The following is a 22,114-nucleotide window of genomic DNA, read 5'->3' as shown; positions in this document are numbered from 1 at the left end:
TATCACCATATCCCACAGCATCAGGTTTTTGGTTGATAGATGAATAAAGGAACATGTGTTTTGAAATATCCCCAGTGAGCTCGGTGCTGTTTGTACTCCTTCTTCCTACCCGGTAGGTGGAGTATCTTCTGGTCTTATAATTTCATTCCTTAAAAATATCATTTATTTCAGTAATTTTTCATGCAGTAACATGCTTTTGATTCAATTCAATGTATTCCTCAGGCAATAAAGTAGGCATTACATCAATGCCAAAATAAAGTTAGTCATATAGCAGAAACATAACCTTTTTACATGCATTGACTTTTATCATGAGTATATAGTCATATGCACATTAAAGTTAGAGATGAACAAATGTTTCAAAAATTTCATTCGGTAGCTTTTCCGAATTCTCCGATATGATTCGACCCAAATTAATTTGTGGCTTATTGCAATAAAAAACAGCTATGCAGAGGGCTTGTTTAGTGGTGTAGAACACTGCCTTACAGTGGTTTTTAGTGTTGTCCCACTAAGGGACCTGAACCAGTGATGCACTGGTGGCTGGTTCAACATGTATTGCAGTCTATAGAGGAAGTCAAGCTATTTAGACACATAGGCTGACTTCCTCACTTCTGGGCAGGATAACCCTGGTTTACCTGTACCTGTGTACCTGTACTGGGGCTACTAGAAGCCTGGGGTCACTGGCCAGACCCCAGGATGCAGGAGATGTGTAGCATGGTGGAACCCCTTGGATGTCATGGTAAAGTTTGATTGCGACATTAAAGGAGTTAAAACCCCCAATTGGAGATGTGCTCCAACCGGGAGTTATGGAGCAGGGTGTTAGCTGTCAGTTACAGCTAACACCAACACCCGATGCCGTGGGTGGTCATGAAGGGTTAAAGGGCTGTGACGTCACAGGACTGGCTGGTTGCTGATTGGCTGCATGCATGGCATTGTGGATGATCCTGTGTTCCTAGAGTTCCTGACCCATGTCCTAATGTGCAGCAGCCATTTTATGAAAAAATTGTGATTTGTTACCACAAAGCGTGAGGAAACCCGGATTTGATGCGAATCAAATATTTTCTGAAATTTGGATTGAATTCAATTTCGTCAGCTTCAATTCGCTTGTCTCTAATTAAAGTGGATGTAATAGAAAGTCTTTAATAGCTTATCCACATGTCTTTGGAGGGTGGCATGTAAAAAAATCCAGACTACTCAGCAAACAGTCCTGAAAAGATGGAGAGAACCTACTCTATAAACTGCTGTCACTCTTTTTACTGCAGATGAGTGAATGCGTAGGTAAGTATTATTTTTATATTTGTTCAACATTGCAGGTTTGATGAAGGTAAGGGAGAAGATCAACAGAAGGTACAAGAATATGTGATATGTCTTTTAACATGCTCTTATATTTGTAATTAAAATGAACTATCCGAAGTTAAAGGGGTTGTCCGGATAAAATTCAAATTAACCCCTAAACTAAACCCCCTCCTCCAACTATCTTATAATTTACTTGTATTAAAAAAATGTATAATTACTAGAGATGAGCGAACAGTGTTCTATCGAACACATGTTCGATCGGATATCAGGGTGTTCGCCATGTTCGAATCGAATCGAACACCACGTGGTAAAGTGCGCCAAAATTCGATTCCCCTCCCACCTTCCCTGGCGCCTTTTTTGCACCAATAACAGCGCAGGGGAGGTGGGACAGGAACTACGACACTGGGGGCATTGAAAAAAATTGGAAAAAGTCATTGGCTGCCGAAATCAGGTGACCTCCATTTTAGACGAATAGTGGATTTCAAATCCGGGTCATATGAGAATGTGAACTTTGTGACTATGAGACAGGGATAGCTGTACAGGCAGGGATAGCTAGGGATAACCTTTATTTAGGGGGGAATGTTATTAAAAATAACTTTTTGGGGCTCTATCGGGTGTGTAATTGTGATTTTTGTGAGATAAACTTTTTCCCATAGGGATGCATTGGCCAGCGCTGATTGGCCGAATTCCGTACTCTGGCCAATCAGTGCTGGCCAATGCATTCTATTAGCTTGATGAAGCAGAGTGTGCACAAGGGTTCAAGCGCACCCTCGGCTCTGATGTAGCAGAGCCGAGGCTGCACAAGGGTTCAAGCGCACCCTCGGCTCTGATGTAGGAGAGCCGAGGGTGCACTTGAACCCTTGTGCACCCTCAGCTCTGCTACATCAGAGCCGAGGGTGCGCTTGAACCCTTGTGCACACTCTGCTTCATCAAGCTAATAGAATGCATTGGCCAGCGCTGATTGGCCAATGTATTCTATTAGCCTGATGAAGTAGAGCTGAATGTGTGTGCTAAGCACACACATTCAGCTCTACTTCATCGGGCTAATAGAATGCATTGGCCAGCGCTGATTGGCCAGAGTACGGAACTCGACCAATCAGCGCTGGCTCTGCTGGAGGAGGCGGAGTCTAAGATCGCTCCACACCAGTCTCCATTCAGGTCCGACCTTAGACTCCGCCTCCTCCGGCAGAGCCAGCGCTGATTGGCCGAAGGCTGGCCAATGCATTCCTATGCGAATGCAGAGACTTAGCAGTGCTGAGTCAGTTTTGCTCAACTACACATCTGATGCACACTCGGCACTGCTACATCAGATGTAGCAATCTGATGTAGCAGAGCCGAGGGTGCACTAGAACCCCTGTGCAAACTCAGTTCACGCTAATAGAATGCATTGGCCAGCGCTGATTGGCCAATGCATTCTATTAGCCCGATGAAGTAGAGCTGAATGTGTGTGCTAAGCACACACATTCAGCACTGCTTCATCACGCCAATACAATGCATTAGCCAGTGCTGATTGGCCAGAGTACGGAATTCGGCCAATCAGCGCTGGCTCTGCTGGAGGAGGCGGAGTCTAAGGTCGGACCTGAATGGAGACTGGTGTGGAGCGATCTTAGACTCCGCCTCCTCCAGCAGAGCCAGCGCTGATTGGTCGAGTTCCGTACTCTGGCCAATCAGCGCTGGCCAATGCATTCTATTAGCCCGATGAAGTAGAGCTGAATGTGTGTGCTTAGCACACACATTCAGCTCTACTTCATCAGGCTAATAGAATACATTGGCCAATCAGCGCTGGCCAATGCATTCTATTAGCTTGATGAAGCAGAGTGTGCACAAGGGTTCAAGCGCACCCTCGGCTCTGATGTAGCAGAGCCGAGGCTGCACAAGGGTTCAAGTGCACCCTCGGCTCTCCTACATCAGAGCCGAGGGTGCGCTTGAACCCTTGTGCAGCCTCGGCTCTGCTACATCAGAGCCGAGGGTGCGCTTGAACCCTTGTGCACACTCTGCTTCATCAAGCTAATAGAATGCATTGGCCAGCACTGATTGGCCAGAGTACGGAATTCGGCCAATCAGCGCTGGCCAATGCATTCTATTAGCCCGATGAAGTAGAGCTGAATGTGTGTGCTTAGCACACACATTCAGCTCTACTTCATCAGGCTAATAGAATACATTGGCCAATCAGCGCTGGCCAATGCATTCTATTAGCTTGATGAAGCAGAGTGTGCACAAGGGTTCAAGCGCACCCTCGGCTCTGATGTAGCAGAGCCGAGGCTGCACAAGGGTTCAAGTGCACCCTCGGCTCTCCTACATCAGAGCCGAGGGTGCGCTTGAACCCTTGTGCAGCCTCGGCTCTGCTACATCAGAGCCGAGGGTGCGCTTGAACCCTTGTGCACACTCTGCTTCATCAAGCTAATAGAATGCATTGGCCAGCACTGATTGGCCAGAGTACGGAATTCGGCCAATCAGCGCTGGCCAATGCATTCTATTAGCCCGATGAAGTAGAGCTGAATGTGTGTGCTAAGCACACACATTCAGCACTGCTTCATCACGCCAATACAATGCATTAGCCAGTGCTGATTGGCCAGAGTACGGAATTCGGCCAATCAGCGCTGGCTCTGCTGGAGGAGGCGGAGTCTAAGATCGCTCCACACCAGTCTCCATTCAGGTCCGACCTTAGACTCCGCCTCCTCCAGCAGAGCCAGCGCTGATTGGCCGAATTCCGTACTCTGGCCAATCAGCACTGGCTAATGCATTGTATTGGCTTGATGAAGCAGTGCTGAATGTGTGTGCTTAGCACACACATTCAGCTCTACTTCATCGGGCTAATAGAATGCATTGGCCAGCGCTGATTGGCCGAATTCCGTACTCTGGCCAATCAGCACTGGCTAATGCATTGTATTGGCTTGATGAAGCAGTGCTGAATGTGTGTGCTTAGCACACACATTCAGCTCTACTTCATCGGGCTAATAGAATGCATTGGCCAATCAGCGCTGGCCAATGCATTCTATTAGCGTGAACTGAGTTTGCACAGGGGTTCTAGTGCACCCTCGGCTCTGCTACATCAGATTGCTACATCTGATGTAGCAGTGCCGAGTGTGCATCAGATGTGTAGTTGAGCAAAACTGACTCAGCACTGCTAAGTCTGCATTCGCATAGGAATGCATTGGCCAGCCTTCGGCCAATCAGCGCTGGCTCTGCCGGAGGAGGCGGAGTCTAAGGTCGGACCTGAATGGAGACTGGTGTGGAGCTATCTTAGACTCCGCCTCCTCCAGCAGAGCCAGCGCTGATTGGTCGAGTTCCGTACTCTGGCCAATCAGCACTGGCTAATGCATTGTATTGGCTTGATGAAGCAGTGCTGAATGTGTGTGCTTAGCACACACATTCAGCTCTACTTCATCGGGCTAATAGAATGCATTGGCCAATCAGCGCTGGCCAATGCATTCTATTAGCGTGAACTGAGTTTGCACAGGGGTTCTAGTGCACCCTCGGCTCTGCTACATCAGATTGCTACATCTGATGTAGCAGTGCCGAGTGTGCATCAGATGTGTAGTTGAGCAAAACTGACTCAGCACTGCTAAGTCTGCATTCGCATAGGAATGCATTGGCCAGCCTTCGGCCAATCAGCGCTGGCTCTGCCGGAGGAGGCGGAGTCTAAGGTCGGACCTGAATGGAGACTGGTGTGGAGCGATCTTAGACTCCGCCTCCTCCAGCAGAGCCAGCGCTGATTGGCCGAATTCCGTACTCTGGCCAATCAGCACTGGCTAATGCATTGTATTGGCTTGATGAAGCAGTGCTGAATGTGTGTGCTTAGCACACACATTCAGCTCTACTTCATCGGGCTAATAGAATGCATTGGCCAGCGCTGATTGGCCGAATTCCGTACTCTGGCCAATCAGCACTGGCTAATGCATTGTATTGGCTTGATGAAGCAGTGCTGAATGTGTGTGCTTAGCACACACATTCAGCTCTACTTCATCGGGCTAATAGAATGCATTGGCCAATCAGCGCTGGCCAATGCATTCTATTAGCGTGAACTGAGTTTGCACAGGGGTTCTAGTGCACCCTCGGCTCTGCTACATCAGATTGCTACATCTGATGTAGCAGTGCCGAGTGTGCATCAGATGTGTAGTTGAGCAAAACTGACTCAGCACTGCTAAGTCTGCATTCGCATAGGAATGCATTGGCCAGCCTTCGGCCAATCAGCGCTGGCTCTGCCGGAGGAGGCGGAGTCTAAGGTCGGACCTGAATGGAGACTGGTGTGGAGCTATCTTAGACTCCGCCTCCTCCAGCAGAGCCAGCGCTGATTGGTCGAGTTCCGTACTCTGGCCAATCAGCACTGGCCAATGCATTTCTATGGGGAAAAGTTAGCTTGCGAAAATCGCAAACTGACAGGGATTTCCATGAAATAAAGTGACTTTTATGCCCCCAGACATGCTTCCCCTGCTGTCCCAGTGTCATTCCAGGGTGTTGGTATCATTTCCTGGGGTGTCATAGTGGACTTGGTGACCCTCCAGACACGAATTTGGGTTTCCCCCTTAACGAGTTTATGTTCCCCATAGACTATAATGGGGTTCGAAACCCATTCGAACACTCGAACAGTGAGCGGCTGTTCGAATCGAATTTCGAACCTCGAACATTTTAGTGTTCGCTCATCTCTAATAATTACCCATATCTCTGGGGCGGTCATGTGACACTTTCTGATAATCTTGTGACGTTCCGTTTCATTGCTTCCGAAACAGAACGTCGCCAATACTATTCTTCCCCCCAACCTCATCAATACGTACCACTACTCCTCCCTTCTTCCTCTCTTCAAGCGCTTGCTGGAGACGCTGCGTATGCGAGATATGCGTAGTAGAGATGGCACTCCATCTCTACTGTGCAGGCCTCACAGGTACTTCCGGTCTGTGCGCAGCAACTCCACCCTGCGCACAGTAAAGGAGAAATGAGAAACAATCTCCCAGAGTTGGAGATAGGTAAGTATAATGCGATGTGGTGGTGGTGGGGGGTCTTATTAGTGTGCGGATTAGCTTAGCTAGGAGACGGGGAAGGGGGGTGTAACGGAGTGAGAAAGGAGTGGGGTGAGCATTGACAGGGAGTTAGGTTGGAAGTTACCCAGGAAACTATATAGCACGAAGCTAACACCAAATAAACAAATGCAGAACATGCCAGGAGCCCCCCAAACAAACCTAGAAATCACTCAAAACACTGCTAAAAGTATCTGGGTGTACTTTTAAGTCATTAATAGCACTAACAGACCCTTTTTAAAAAAAATAATATATTTACCCGGACAGCCCTTTAAGCCTGCTTGAATTGTTTACCTCTCCCTATGTCATGTCTTTTATGACCCTCTGAATAATGACCTGCTTGAAAATGCAGTCTGAAAATGGCTTTGAATATCTAATCTTGCATTGTACATGGCCGTCTTCGAGCAAAATGGGCTGTAAACAGCAGAGCTTTGTTCATCCATCCTTGTTCCATTCTCTTTAGTACAGGTCCTCACAAAACAGCATCTTTCTTAAGCATACTAATCTGATATGCCATCTAATGCAGAAGCGCTATGTCCATATATCAATATGAACATTTATGGGTGTGCCTACTAATATTTTGTTATTCTGTTCAGAAAATGTGCTGAATGTTTGCATTTGATAGTCTAAAATGTGTTATTGATTATGTACAAAGAAGGTCGTCTTGCATACAGTGCAAAATGGACACGAAAAGGATGAGTAAAGAACACTCTATTAAATCTCAAGCTTGTCTGCCTTTAATGAGTTATGCCATAGAGTGGTAGCTATCCAGAGTAGAGAATTGTGGAACATTTGTAAGCGGACCAGTTGAGTGGGACAGAAAAATCTATTTTCACACACATGGCTGAGTGGGCCCACAAGCCTGTCGATAGAATAGATCTTTACAGTTACACCACAAATGCATTGCAGGCAAAATCTCTGCTATGTATGGAAAACCACTCTCTGGAAAAGCAGCCAAAATGGAGTCTGTGTTCTGGTTAGGAAAGAAAAACAAAAACAACATTGCTTTTACACTAAAGTTTATATGCGGATGTGTGAATTAAACAACAGATACATTTTCCATCAGCTGTCCAACTATTACTCTTCAATGTCATGAAACAACATTGAGAAACCCAACAATATTAGCATATTTGTTGCAGTTCTGCAACTGAGTTTCATTTACCTGAATGTGGTTCTTTCTACCTTTTGTGCATGCTTTTCTGCAAATTGCATTCATAAGAAGGAGACACTCATAGAAACTCCTGCAGCAAATATGCCATATGTGAAATATGCCATATGTGAAAATACCATAAACCACTTGCTACCGTACTTGCTCGAACTATAAGAGGCCACAGACCATGAGATGCACCTAGAGGAGGAAAATAGAGAAAAAAAAATTGAAGTAAAAAATGGTAAAATATTTAAGAACATGGGAGTTGTAGTTTTGCAACAGCTGCAACGCCACACTGACAGGTGACCGTGCAGCTGTATGGGCATGCAAAGGTAGTGTACTTTTTAGTTTATACCATTTTGTGGAATGTCTATTGCCTTGATCACTTTTTATTCAAATCAGTGGTGAAACAGGGAAAAAAAATGGCAGTTCAGCACTTTTTTCCTGCTACGACATTCACCCTATGGGAAAAATATTTTTATAAGATTATAGACCAGGCATTTTTGGGCACAAAGATAACGTTATGTATATGTGTTTCACATCTGTTTCTTTTGGAATAGAAATACTAATTTGGCAATTAAATCCGCATCATGATTAAATAGACTTTTTAACTGAGTCATGCAAGATGTTAAGGATGCTGCCCTCTACAGGGCGGTGTACACTGCTCTCCTAATTACATCCTGGAGAATAGATTTGTATATTTTTTACTATGTGTTTCACAGTAATTTTCTACTTTTATATGTATTCTAGGGAAAGGGAGTAATTTTTTTTTCTTCATAACTTTTTTTTTTTTTCTATTTTATTTTATCTGCCCTAGGGGGCATGAACCTATATTGCAGTCTATGGGAGATTCTGTACATTACTATGACAGAATCTTGCCATACTGAAGCTGGCCTGCATCTTGAAAGATACTGGGCCTGTGAGGCCCAGCCCCAAGGGCTGTTTTTATACTTTAGGGGAGGACTTTCAAGTAGTAATGCTTGCGATCAGAATAGACTCTGATCATGGGCATTAGGTCTGGGTGTGCAATGTACATTACAGTGGAGACCCGGTAGTTATGGAACCCACTCTGTAGCACAGCGGCCGCTATCATCTTTACAGACCCGGCATCCGGGATAATAGTATGATGGATGTTGAGATGGGTTCACCAGGACACCCTCTTGTCCAGGGCCCGTACAACGCCACTTCTTCCACTGCAGGAAGCCCCACTACAGGAAGCAGCAGGAATGAAGCGATGCTGCGACCCTGCTCCTCTGCCCCCCAACACCCACATTCAGACTATAAGACGCACTCCCATTTTCCTCCCAAATTTGAGGGAGAAAGTGTGTTTTATAGTCCGAAAAATGCTGTAATTATTGTGTAGGTTTATTGGTAAATGACTACTGTACTGGTTGAGGCTATGGTTTAGGGCAGATTTATCATACCTTTCTTGCTAACTTCTGATACACCAGATCCAGCTCCTGTTTTTTTCTGTTCCCTTAACCCCTTCCCGACATCCGCCATACTAGTACGCTAATCCCCACGGCCAGTGCCCACACTGATCGTGGGCATTAACCTTTCTGGCGCCTCAGTAAAAGTTGACCGAGGCACCATTTTCCAGGCAGCGCGTGGGTTCCGCCATTTTGCCGGTGATTGCCAGCACCTGGAGCAAGCTCCAGGGCCAACGTCACGTTGACATGGCAGCCGAGAGCCTTGTAAAGGCTCTCCAGCCTGTCTACAGTGATTTTCTTTTGCAGGCTGCTCTATGCAGCCTGCAAAAGAAATGATGATATTTTTGCAATGCATTGCATTAATGATCAGACCCCCTGGGGTTCAAGACCCCAAGGGGGTCTAATAAATGCAAAAAAATAAATAAAAAAGTTAAAAAAATATTTAAAAAATTAAAACGTATTAAAAATTCAAATCACCCCCCTTTCCCTAGAACATATATAAAAGCACTGAAATACTGTGAAACACATACACGTTAGGTATCCCTGTGTCTGACAACGCCCGCTCTACAAACCTATACAAATATTTTTCCTATACGATAAACCCCGTAGCGGAAAAAAGGCAAAAGTGCAAAACCACCATTTTTTCACTGTTTTGCCTCTGATAAAAATTTGAATAAAAAATGATCAAAGCAATACCAATTCCCCAAAATTTACTAAAAAGTACACCCAGCCCTGCAAAAAAAATGCTCTATACATCACCGTATATGGAAGTATAAAAAAGTTACGGGTGTCAGAATATGGTGACTTTTCGAAAAAAAAAATTTGCCACAGTTTTGCATTTTTGTTAATGGGTTAAAATGTAAATAAAGCCATATAAATTTGGTATCCTTGGAATTGTACCGAAACATAGAATAGACATAGACATGTCATTTTTGCTGCACAGTGAATGCTGTAAAAATGAATCCCGTAAGAAAATCGCACAAATGCACTTTTTCTTCAAATCCACCCTATTCTGAATTTTTTTCCAGCTTCCCAGTACATTGTACAGAATAATTAATGGTGGCATCATGAAGAACAATTTGTCCCACAAACATTAAGTCCTAATATTGCTCTTAGAGTGGAAAAATAAAAAAAAGTTATGGAGTTTGGAAAGGAGGGAGTCAAAAACGAAAAAATGCCATCAGCAAGAAGGGGTTAAGTGATAGAGTCTCAGTGGGCCTCCGGTAAGTCATGGTAAAACACCCAATCAGTTAAATCTAATGAGTGTGGGATTTATAAAGAATATCATATCTGCTTTTTCTGCATGGATTTTATCTACTGTTATTTTCTTAAACAAAATGCAGGAAAGTTAGTGTCTTGTACTGTATGCACTGGTTGGATGTATACATCAATACAAACATACAAAACATTAATTGTAGTCTCAATACAGTTTTTAAAAATCCTTTAATGAAAAAAAAATACAATTTAAGGTTCCATGCACATCTGCATTGTGACCTCTGTTATAAATGTAAACCATAGCATATTGTTCGCTGTGTCTAATGGAAAACACCACCTTTACCCAACAGATCCTATTGACTTACATGGAGTCTATTGATTGATTGATTTATAATTTCATACTGTGACACTAGACATTTGTTGTAATGAATCCTTATAATACAGATATACACACTCGCTAAAATTACAAGTGCTAAAAGTCCCAGTGGACAGACTTATACACTTTAACAAATTACCATAATTAAAACTTTCCTTTCTTATCTATTACTTATTTGTGGTCACTCACATACCAGCTGTTAGCTGAAGCACTATATATCACTTGGAGAAGACAGCAGTCACATAGGGGTCAGAGGTCAGAGAAGAGAAAAAGGGGGCTGACAGGGGGTTGTGGAAGGACAATCGAAAGTTTAGCAAGGGAAGAAACTAACTATACGGCTTTTTTGTTAATAAAGTTCTCAACTGAGCAGTGGGACTCTTTGAGCCCAGTGGGCCCGGGATCTGCCTGGGTTTGCCGGGTGCTGACGCCATTCCTGAGCAGGAGTTGGGGAAGGGTATTATTATTTTTACGCCAGAAAGTGATGTTACTATTAGCAGGGGTTAGCTAGAGGAGCTGTAGACTCCATATGACTACAGATTTAGATAACATTTATGCCAGAAAAAAGAGATGCATGGAAAGCAGGAAAAATACTATTTACAAATTGGCATAAGTCTGACTCCAGCCCTGGTGAGATTTTACACCAATTTTGATAAATCTCCTCCATTTTGCCTAAAGATTAGAGGTATAAATCTGATACTTCTTAGGAATTCATGTGAGGTTGCTAGACTTGTATTAATACTGGCATGTTTGAAGCTTCCCTTACCACGACATGGCATTCCAATTGCTGCCAGCATCAGTGCGGTCACACTGAACCTCCAATGAGTGAGAGTATTCCTGAGACCTGTTGGTGTGGCACAAGGCCAGTAGCCTCAGGCTGCATGGGCTATGTTGAGTAGTTGCTGGACTCCTATTAATAGTAGCACATTTTCATCTTCCCTAACCAAGTAGTTGTTTGTAGTAATGAGAGATTTATGAATAGGGATAGCATAGGTGTAGGGTCATATGCATAATTTCTTACCTATACTGGCTCCCTAGGTTCATCGTCTCCTAAGTTGCGATATTAGTAACCTACTGATATGGCAGTGTCAATTTGCATTTTATCCTTCATTTTATTGATTATATTTAAAAGTTAATTTTATTTATTCCTGCAATCTCTGTAAATTGTCTCATGCAATTCTAGTCTAATAGTAACTGACCAGGTCACCCTTTTAGTGCACTGATGTAAGTACTAACAATAAAAGTTGTGCATGACAACAACAATTTTACTTCTGGCTACTTATTGCTTAGTGTGCTTATCTCAGTCACAGGAGGATATGTGTTCCTTTCTTCTCCTCTATAACATGTAATTTCTGAACTGTCAACCATGTCTTCTTCATTTTCTTCACTGACACAGATTTCTGGTAGCCATGTAGCACCTGTTGAGAAATCTATTTCTCCTAGTCAGAGAGTCTTCTTCCTCTTTTTGATGAGCTAGATGAGAAAAGCAAGCAGAAGATTAAGACATGACTGTTGGGGGTGAAGATAGTAGTGGCAGGGAGTTCATTATTATGACTGGTAGTTATACTGGTAGGGGAATTGGGGGGAAGTCTGGAAGTGAAAATTATTAGGGTGTACATGAATCCCAATGTGTCAGAAAAAAAAAAAGCTGAGAAGATGATGACAATGTGATGATGAGAATTCTTTTATGGATATAATCTGGCAACCAGGTGAGAATGACAAGGTGACATCATGTGAAGAGGGCGGTGATAGTAACAATTTTAGCCAATGTGTAGGCCCAACATTTTAAAAGCCTACCGACCTAGCAAGAGGGAAGCCCTCCTCCTTAATATCCCTGATGCTGTGTTGCGGCTGCTTCGATCTAAGTATGATTTCCAATGGAGAGACCGCACACTCTGCTACCTGGGCATTCAGCTTTCTTCAGTCTACTCTTCCTTGTACTCATCCAAGTCTATTCCACAAGCTCTACTCCCTCCTAGATAAGTGAAATCCTCTCTACATCTCCCATAGGATGGATTAAAATGACCCTCCACCCGAAACTCCTTTATTATTTTGTGACACTCCCGGTGGTGATACCACGCTCTGTATTATGACCCCTTCAAAAGGCAATTTCCAGTTTATCTGAAATGCAAAGCGACATCATATTCCCTGCTCTGTAATGTTGACTGGCAAGTCTGAGGGGGGTTGGCGGTCCTGCATATATTACTATAGGGCATCTACGAGCTATTCTGTTTTGGGTGGCATCCCAGACCTTCACCAAGTGGGTAGAAATTGAAAAACTTTGGTTGGCTTCTGTGCATCTGAATGCCTTTCTGTGGTTCCACGCTTTCTCCTCGCTTCCCACCCCACTCCCAGGGCCTATTGCCTTTACCCGGGCAGTGTAAATCACTTGTTCTAAGCTATTTGCCCTGGCCTCTCATTCCTCCTCAATGATCTCATTCTTGTACAATTCGCTTCTCCCGTGAGAACTGTTTTCTGCTCTGGTGTGTCTCAGGAGCAGGTTAGGCCTGTTCCACATTGCTGATATGGTCTAGCCCTCCACCCTAGAGTTCAGGCCCTTTGACTACTTCACCTCTGTTCTACACTTGTCAACTAGTGAACAGTTTCACTACCAACAAATTTCTCATTTTGTCCAGTCCCAGTATCTTTACCCTTGGCCTTTGAGAAACTGTGCCATGCTGGCATCTCTACTAGAGGGCTTATTACTAGTATCTATAGGTTCCTGTCTTCCCCTGAGCAGGGGCAAATCATATGGTCCTAAACAGCTACGTCCTTGTCCACTATCATGTTCTGGGAAACCCAATGCAAAATCTGTATGCACTGGTATCATACACCAGCATTGCTCCACACTCTTAATCTCATTATTCCCATTAGTGTTGATGCTGCCAGGCCTCGCTGGGGACTGTGCACCATCCTCCGCCCTTTTTGGATGGAGGTTAAACTCTTTACTGATGCCTTCTTTGTGCAGGATGTCCTGTTGGACCCCCTCACCTACCTTTTTAACTTGCACCCCAGGCACCTAGGAAAGAAGGTGCCTAAGTTGTTCCTCTTCTTGTGCACTGCTGCTAAGACCCTCATTGGAGGGAGCTCCCTTCCATAGGACCTGAGTTGGTTGCTCGTATGAAGGTATGTCCATAGTCTAGAATCGTTTAACTGCAACTCTCAACCACATTATGGCTGCTTTCAATGCCATCTGGTCACATTGAGACACCTATTGCACTGTTCATCTATCACAGAGGTATCACACTATGAGCTTATGCAGTCGTAAAATGCTATTTTTGCCCATAGTATTAAGGTCCCCTGAGGAGTCCCAATGACACTGGAACAAAATGTACATTGGAATAGGGTATTATGACCATTGTTTTTCAGGGCAAGTTTGGGTACCGCCCTTCAAGGGTGGAAGTTAAACTGGAGAAAGAGGGGAGTTTAGAGAGAGCCAATGAGGACTAAAACATGATCAGTGGATATAGATCAGATTGGTGACTACGACTAAGTACCACATGGCTCCCTGCTTTTTTTTTTTCTTGCAAGCTGGCCTAATGACATGTACCCATCAGGACACACGGACACGGCACTAAGACACTATACATGGGGTAAAATGCATTTTGGTGTTGCCTGGGTACTGATAGGTGTGCGATAGTGGCACACAGGTTTTGTTTTGGTTTTTAGCTTTGTCCATTGTGGATCTATGATGGAGGTTTTATTGGTGTCTTTTATTGTATGATTGTATCTATCTACCTATCTTTCATAGTAATTTTGCTACCTATAATACCATGCTGGCTTTCTATGTATTCTTTTGGTAGGTATGTAACTTGTATATGAGATACAACATTCAGTTTGAACACACACATTGCTTGCTCGACTTATCTGTAAATTGTCCGGAATTGTTATTCAATGTGGGGCTCTGTAAAGGGGGTGCCACACAATATGGGGGCCAGAAAATGAAGCGTTACACAGTTTGGGGGTTGGGGGAGTGGTATTTCATAGTTATGCCTCTGGCAAATAGTCGTCCATTACTCAAATTAACAAACATTTTTTCTTTATATCCTTTTAGAAAGCTCCAACTGAAATAGATTATTGTGCAAAAGAATGATTTTTGAAGTTATGATTTTTATAGAGCAGAAAAAGAATAAAAGCTATAATATATACAAAAGAAATTAGTTAAGCAAAAAAACACTAGTATTCTAATATTAATCCCAAAATAACAAAAAGTTACAAAGAAAACAACACAATGCTATTTTTTTTTTTTAACCAGAGATTGTCATGATAACAACTGTGAATATGACAAATGCCTCACTTCAATGGGAAAAATAAAAACATAATCAATATATTTAAAAAGCAAAGGAATAAGGGTCTGGTTACTAGTCATTCATCGCAAAACACCTCTCTGTGTATTCACTCATATATAGACGGTAGTGGTTAAACTACCCACTTAGGGACAGCAGGTAATCTTTGAAAGCTGTTGGCAAGTCATTGTATTTTCAGCAAATCACTTGCAGTTAACTTAAATGTAGTGGAAATTGCAGGTTATATTACAGACAAATGCAGTAGGAATATTGCCAACATTTAGAGTACAAGAAAGAAGAAGGAGGCTTTGAGGATATAATTGTGACTTTGTAGAGCTGACAGAGCAGATAGAAAAAACCATCAGGTCATGTTTAAATGGTCCATAGATATCTCCATTGTTTTATTTTATTTTTTTGTCTTTGACTCGTAGACCATTATTACCTTATTACTAAGATGCAGCACTTCATACACAAGGCTCTTAGACTTTCATTGTCAAGAACACATGAATTAACACAGAACTGAGTGATGGTTTATGAAAACAGACATCCTCTACTGTAGATGCTGGAAAAGGTCACTATCAACTTTACCACAAATAGGAAATGGAGTCAGTGGGAAATTTAACAACTCCTACTATAGTAGAGGACATTTTACCCTAAGGGCAGCCTCCCTGTTAGGGAATTATTAGGACAACAATTCCCCAGTAGCTGCTGAACCCTGCAGGAAGGGGCACAAGAGACAGTGAGCCCTGGTCTGAAACCCCCACTGTCTCTTCCTGCTTGCTGGTCCTATCCTAAGTGATAGGCGACGACTTGGAGACGATCCCCTCCTATATACGTGACACAAAAAAACACAGATAAGACAAACAACAACAAAGGAGGTCAGCTAGCCAGGGGTCAGTAACAGTCGAGCAATGCAGTGTCAAAATTGATATCCAAAAGAGTAGTCAATAGGGAAAGCCAGGGGTCAAGAATCAGAATACACAAATAAACAGCAAGAGAAAAAGCCAGCACGCACAAAGCAATAGCAAGCCTCAATGTGAATGTGAACCTAGAATAAATAGGGAGGAAGAACCCACCCTGGAGTTGATAGGAAGGCAGCTGTCAATCACAGGACAAAACAAAACTTAACTCTTAGAGCAACAGAGGGAAATGAAGGTGAAGGAGACAGGTGTGGTGGAAAAATCAATTAACAAGGTAAAGGAATAGGACAGTGTTCAGACAATGCAACCAAAAACGCTAAGCAAGTTATCAAACTGCACACGCCTCCTGCGCTGCAGCATGCGAGCAGAGGGTGGCGCAGAGACCAGAACAGGCAGAGATGTTACACTCCCATTGACTTCAATGGGTGCCACTAGCTTTTTTTCCGCTAGTAGAAAGAAAAGCTAGCATACTCATTGAAATCAATGGCAGGCTTTTTTTTCAGTGCTGAAAATTCAGTGCCAAATAAAGCGCCATTTTCCTCTGTGTGAATGGACCCTTAATCTTAAGTAGAACCTTTCTCACTTCCACCAACTCTTTGTATCCTTTGATAGGTGGCATTTCACTGATTCTATCATATTCTGAACTTTCTTTTCCATCAGTTACCATTTGCAGTGCTATTAAGCTAACAAGCATATTGAGTGTTTAAGGCTAAGGCCCCAAGGCATCGATTTTTTTTTCTGCAGTGTTTTTTACAGAATAAAACTGTGGACTTTCTGTCGCTATTATACCTATATGGAAAACACCAGTATTTCCTCAGATATAATTGAAATGCTGCGAATTACGAAAAAGTGAGCATTTTTGAAATCGCAGCATTTCCTCTGTATATTTTTTTTCTGTAATGTGTGAACGGAATTATCCAGAATCCCATCCGTATTGCAGGTAATTTAAAACACAGCATTTTTGCAACATGGGGCCTGGCCTAACACTGTTGTCCTGAACTTGGAGCATACACCTTGGGATCACCCCCCTGACAGGTAGTACATTTTTATTTTTTTTTAAAGGCATAGGATGAATTAAAATGACTGAACAGTCATTTCCGAAGAGTATTGCTACTAGTGTTAATGGTGGGCCACAACAGCGACGTACATTATTAGGTCACTGACTGAACAATTTTCTATGCTTTAAAGGAGACAAGGAAGTACGGAGCAGTGAGTACATGGGAAACATCAGAGCAGGAGCAGTGTGTGTATGTTTGTGTGTGTCAGGGGGTTGGGGTGGTAATACGTATGTAATACATATGTAAAATTTTACATACCGAAAAATACTTCAATTTGACTGTGCAAAATGTCAAAAGCTGTTGAATTAATTCACTTAAAGTTTGCATTCTGCAGTATAGATGAATACAGGTCCACTTACAGTTGCATGCTTTGGTTCACACAGTCTATACTTTTACATATGTCTGCCATTAATAGAACGTACAGTATACCACCTCATACTCTCTTTGCCATACAGTATCCTTTTCATTACAGTAACTGCTCTACTTTCTTCCCATATCCTTGGCTATATGAAAGTCACACTATTTAGCATAATTTTGGCAAGTAACATCTGCAGACATATTTGGTATATACAGTATGATAGCTTAGATTCACTTAATTGTACAGTATATCCTCTAACCATGGCTGATGTACTGTAACATGCTCTCTAACCACTAAACAATATGAAGATGTATTTATCAATTCATTTGTTAGTTTGTTCTGCTGTATGGCTAAGCGAATCAGCAAATGTACGCATGTAAGCATCACATTCTAGATTCCGCTGTACATAGATCTGCTTGAAGCTGTGATTGATTTTCTTTGTATGCAGCTGTAATAAGATGGATGGGGTAAAATTATGTTCTGCCGCATCAGCAAAATGTAGAAACAATGACTGGTCATCAAGCAACCATTTTTCAGAGTAAAATGTATTTACACAGAAAAACCTAGAACATGATGTCTACTGAACACATTACTTTATATTAATTTTTGATTATTACTAATTATATTTGTACTGCTATTTTTTTTAGCTATACAAAGATTTGTTTTTCACAGATTCAATGCTTTAAGCATTATTTGATTCAGTGCTTCTCAAGTTATAAGGGAGACCACTCTGGTGAGGCTCCCCTCAGATGTTTATAAGGCATGGCTAGTGATAAGATGTGTGTATCTCGCTTGTTGTGCTCATTTTTCGTATATAAATATAGCTGATTCATTTTGTGATTATGTTGTGGACATTTTTAATTTTGGCATAGATTTTAATGCATAGTGAGTTCCATCCACCAACATGTTCAGATAGATGAAGTCCCCTGAAAAATTAGTGAAGTCCTGATAAACCTTATAAGCAATAAAATGCCATTCAACTGCATATCTAGATAGTCTAGGAAGGGATACAAATGTGTGTCAGTAGGTGAAATGGTGTAGGACATTTTTGTAGTGGAATTAGGCTTTAACAGAAATTATACTAGAAAATAATTTTTCACATGGAAATGTTTGTCTCTTTCCTTAAACTTCAACATCTTACTGCGTAAAAACTTACCTTACTATAAATCTAGTTAATAAAATTCATATTTTAACAATATTTTTTTTTTGCAGCATCTTTCACAGAAAGTCCGCTGTGAACTTTCTGCTTCTGTTATACCTATATGGAAACTGCCAGCATTTTCATATTTATAATTGACATACTGTGATTTGCAAAAACGTGGGGTCCTGGCCGTGACTGTTTTGAAAATCTCAGTGTTTTCGCTGCATGTATTTTTCTGCAATGTGTGGATGGGATTTATTAATATCTCTAGTGACTGCAAACATTGCGTTTTTTGAGCGGGGTTTACACCACCTGGAGTCTTGGCCTTAAAGGGGTCATGTGATCAGAACCAACCCCCTGTTTTGCCATAGATCTTACATATTGTTTAACACCTATATCTGGATAAGTAATTAAACAATTGAGAGTTACCACAGAATAGACAATAAGTGTCTAAAATATGGATGTTCTATATTTTTCAGCTTGTAAACGCAAAGAACAAGAACAACAGAAGGACCGTAATGTTCAGCCCAAGAAGCAGCGTTTGGTATTTACAGACCTTCAACGACGTACCCTTATTGCCATCTTCAAGGAAAATAAACGTCCTTCAAAGGAGATGCAGATAACAATTTCTCAGCAGCTAGGCTTGGAGCTCAATACGGTCAGTAATTTCTTCATGAATGCTCGCCGGCGGTGCATGAACCGATGGCAAGAAGAACCTGGAGTCAATCCTGGGATGCCTTCAACATCCGCTAGCACTTTTTCTAAGGCATGAGCAGTTTTCAAAGCTTTACATCCTGAAATGAAAACCCCAGTTACAAACATCTTGAAATAAACTGAAAAGCAGTGAAAATGCAAGCACTGCAAGACACTACAAAATCAAGTCAATAGTTGTGCTTCTTTATCAGATTTTGTTTGTCCATCTGCTTTCTTTGTTTCACATTCAACAGACTGAATAATATCTTTTCAGTTTACATTTTATGTTTTGACCAGTATATGCAGAAAACATCCGCTCAAAAAAAAAATAAAAAAAAAATCAAAAACTGCGGTTGCTTATTGGTAATATTACAATGATCACAAATATGAAGTCATGAATCAATGATAAAATAGAAATTTTATTTTTTAAAGAAAGTTCATCAATGAAACTATTAACAATGAAAAATTCAAGATGAAGAAAACTCCACTGAATTGGGGTTTATACAAGCACATTTTGAAGTAGTGATCTTTTTGCATAAATTCATTCTTCTAGTTATGATTTAAAAAACAAAAACAAAACATAAGAAAGAATATGTGAAAAACAGCTACAGTTCTCAAAAATAGGACGATAATAACAAGCAACTCTTTTTTATCAGTTTCCAAATAAACAGATTTAATGCATTTAAACAGGTAAAGGAAACGGCTGAGATGAGAAGAACATAAACTGGTGGATTTCAGTGCAAGATAATGGTATTTCTGTGCCAATAGCAACTGCCTTAAAGCTTTCAGTATAAGATGGTACTTTACCAAAGAGATGTATACTTTCCCACCTGGCTTCTATAACATCATATAAAAAAAAAAAGAAAAGAAAAAAAATCTTAGGGCTGACTCGCTCTATTAAACTCAGTAGTTCTGGTGAAGGTTAAATTCAAAGGTCATCCTTCAGGGCCTAATACTTCTCTCATGTTGTAGGTGTTCAGTCCCACCACAATAAAGAGATGGCTGGTGGGTTAAAAGCAAGAAAAACAGACTTTATGAAATGATGCGGGTATTAAAAAATTATAGTCAATTATGTGTTTTGGGTAAGGCTTCTCCATTTTATGGTAAAAGAATTGTATATTAACAAGTAGGCACCTTGATGAAAAAAGTATATACAAAGAAGCAGAAGGATGACACATGTTAATACTTCAATGGAATAATGTAGATAACATGAATATTGAAGGTATTCAAGCAACAAAAAAATCATCCTCTGAAATATAACAGGAAGCTGAAGATATTAACGTGGAGTTCAATCTGATAACCAAAGAGATGAAAATATTTCTACCTGGGGCAACATAATAACATTTTACTTAATACACTCTAGGTGGGAACATTTGAGACATTTCCAGTGAGAACCTCATAGAAAAGGCTACCTCACTTGAGTTTTCAATTTGTGATTGAAAAAAAAAAATCACACCTGATACCAAAGATTTTGTTCTTACTTGCCTGGTCTGTGCTGAAATGCACTTTCTGAAATGTGTGTGTCACGTGTTCATTTCCTGCTTTTGTCGGCCTTTAAGGTTACCTGTCTTTTTCAATGTCTTCTCATTTTTCCGTCACATTACAGAGTGATGTTTTATCATGTAAGAAGCTGCTGAACAGAGCACAATGTTTTCGCACAGAGAATTGCTATGGAGCACCCTAGCAACCAAATTCTGTCATTTTCTAGTAATATTTTGTTTTGGTAAAAATGGATGGCTTGTAGTAAAAAAACAAATCAGGGTTGCTTTCCTTACAGAAACATCCAATTCATGTCCATTGGTATAGCATTACAACTCAGCTTTATTTCCTTGAAATAAGGAGAAAATCATGTTTTCTTCAACCCTTTAAAGATAGTGTATCAGATGTTCTGACCATATGAAATTCATTTGAATTTCTTTAATATCTTTTCTAAAAGTTAACAGTTAACATCATTTTTTTACAGATTTACACTTCTCCTATTGTTTGTAGTGAATTTATAAAGAGGGGGGTTGTAAAATGATCTGCATAGGGCTTCCTGTACATGTGCATTCTGTTATTTTTTGGACTTGTAAAAATGCCCTGAAATTAAATTTTTTTGTCACACATCTTTTGAACCCCAATTTTTCAGGTGTTCCTTTTTCCAATAAAGAATTCTATGAAAACTGCTGGAAAAATGCCACACCTAGAACATGCCATTATTTGCCAAAAAAAACCCAAAGAAGAAAAAAGACGCAGTAATGGAGCCTTCGCATGGAGTATACGCTCCGCTCATTCTGAACGTAAAAGTCGTTCAGAATGAGGGGGTAAAAACCAGCTCCCATTGGCTTGAATGGGTTCCGGCATATGAGCGCTACACATTGAAATCAATGGGAGGCTTTTTTACTTATAGACTTCAATGTGATATGCGCGTATGACACTGAAAACAATAGGGAAAAAAGCCTCCCATTGATTTCAATGGGTAGCGCTCGTATGCCAGCACCCATTCAAGTCAATGGGAGCTGGTTTTTACGCGCTCATTCTGAACAACTTTTACATTCAGAATGAGCGGAGCGTATACTCTGTATGAAGGCTCCCTAAGGCTAAGGCTACATGAAGCAGGCTGCAGCAAAAAGTGCAATGCGCAGTGGTTTTTCCCACAGTGCTTTTCACAGAAAGTCCTCAGAGGTTCCCCTTGTGGACTTTCTGCATCTATTATACCTATAGGGAAACCACCAACATTTCTGTAGCTATAATTGAAATGCTGTGATTTCCAAAATCTACTTTTCTGCAATGTGTGGATAGGACTCTAGCGAATCTGCATCCACTTTGCAGGGACTGTAAAACGTTGCAGTTTTTGCCTCCTAGGGAATACATGTTGGACAACTGATGTGAAAAATAAAATATATATGTCAAAACCTTGGTTGAATAACAAAGCATTGATGAGACTGGCTGCTGTGGACAGCACCTGCATTAACTATTATCATATTATCTCAACTAGTTTTAATACAAATACATATTGACTTTCCAAATATAGTTGGTTATCTTAGAACAATATAATTTTTTGTAAATACTGATGAAACAATAGTGACTTCATTTGTTATTTGCTGGTCAGAAACAATAGTAACGCACTGATACAAGAAAACACAACCAAAAGTCGACATACAATACAAGTAGTAGTCACATTATATTAAATAAAGCAAAAC

At 41.3% G+C, this 22,114-nt stretch overlaps 1 protein-coding gene across 1 annotated transcript in view; it reads left to right on the top strand.

The window, feature by feature from the left end:
* The window catches only part of LOC142214592 (one cut domain family member 2-like), a 97,336-nt gene extending 78,287 nt beyond the window's left edge, over positions 1 to 19,049 (top strand). The window contains exon 2 of the mRNA XM_075283538.1: positions 18,719 to 19,049. Coding sequence (XP_075139639.1) covers positions 18,719 to 19,011 — 293 coding nt within the window. The 3' untranslated portion in view covers positions 19,012 to 19,049. The remainder of the gene's footprint in view (positions 1 to 18,718) is intronic.
* Positions 19,050 to 22,114: the final 3,065 nt, after the last annotated feature.

The sequence above is a fragment of the Leptodactylus fuscus genome, chromosome 1 (assembly GCF_031893055.1).
Source record: "Leptodactylus fuscus isolate aLepFus1 chromosome 1, aLepFus1.hap2, whole genome shotgun sequence".
NCBI lineage: Eukaryota > Metazoa > Chordata > Amphibia > Anura > Leptodactylidae > Leptodactylus > Leptodactylus fuscus.
This window is presented reverse-complemented; position numbering and strand designations above follow the sequence as displayed.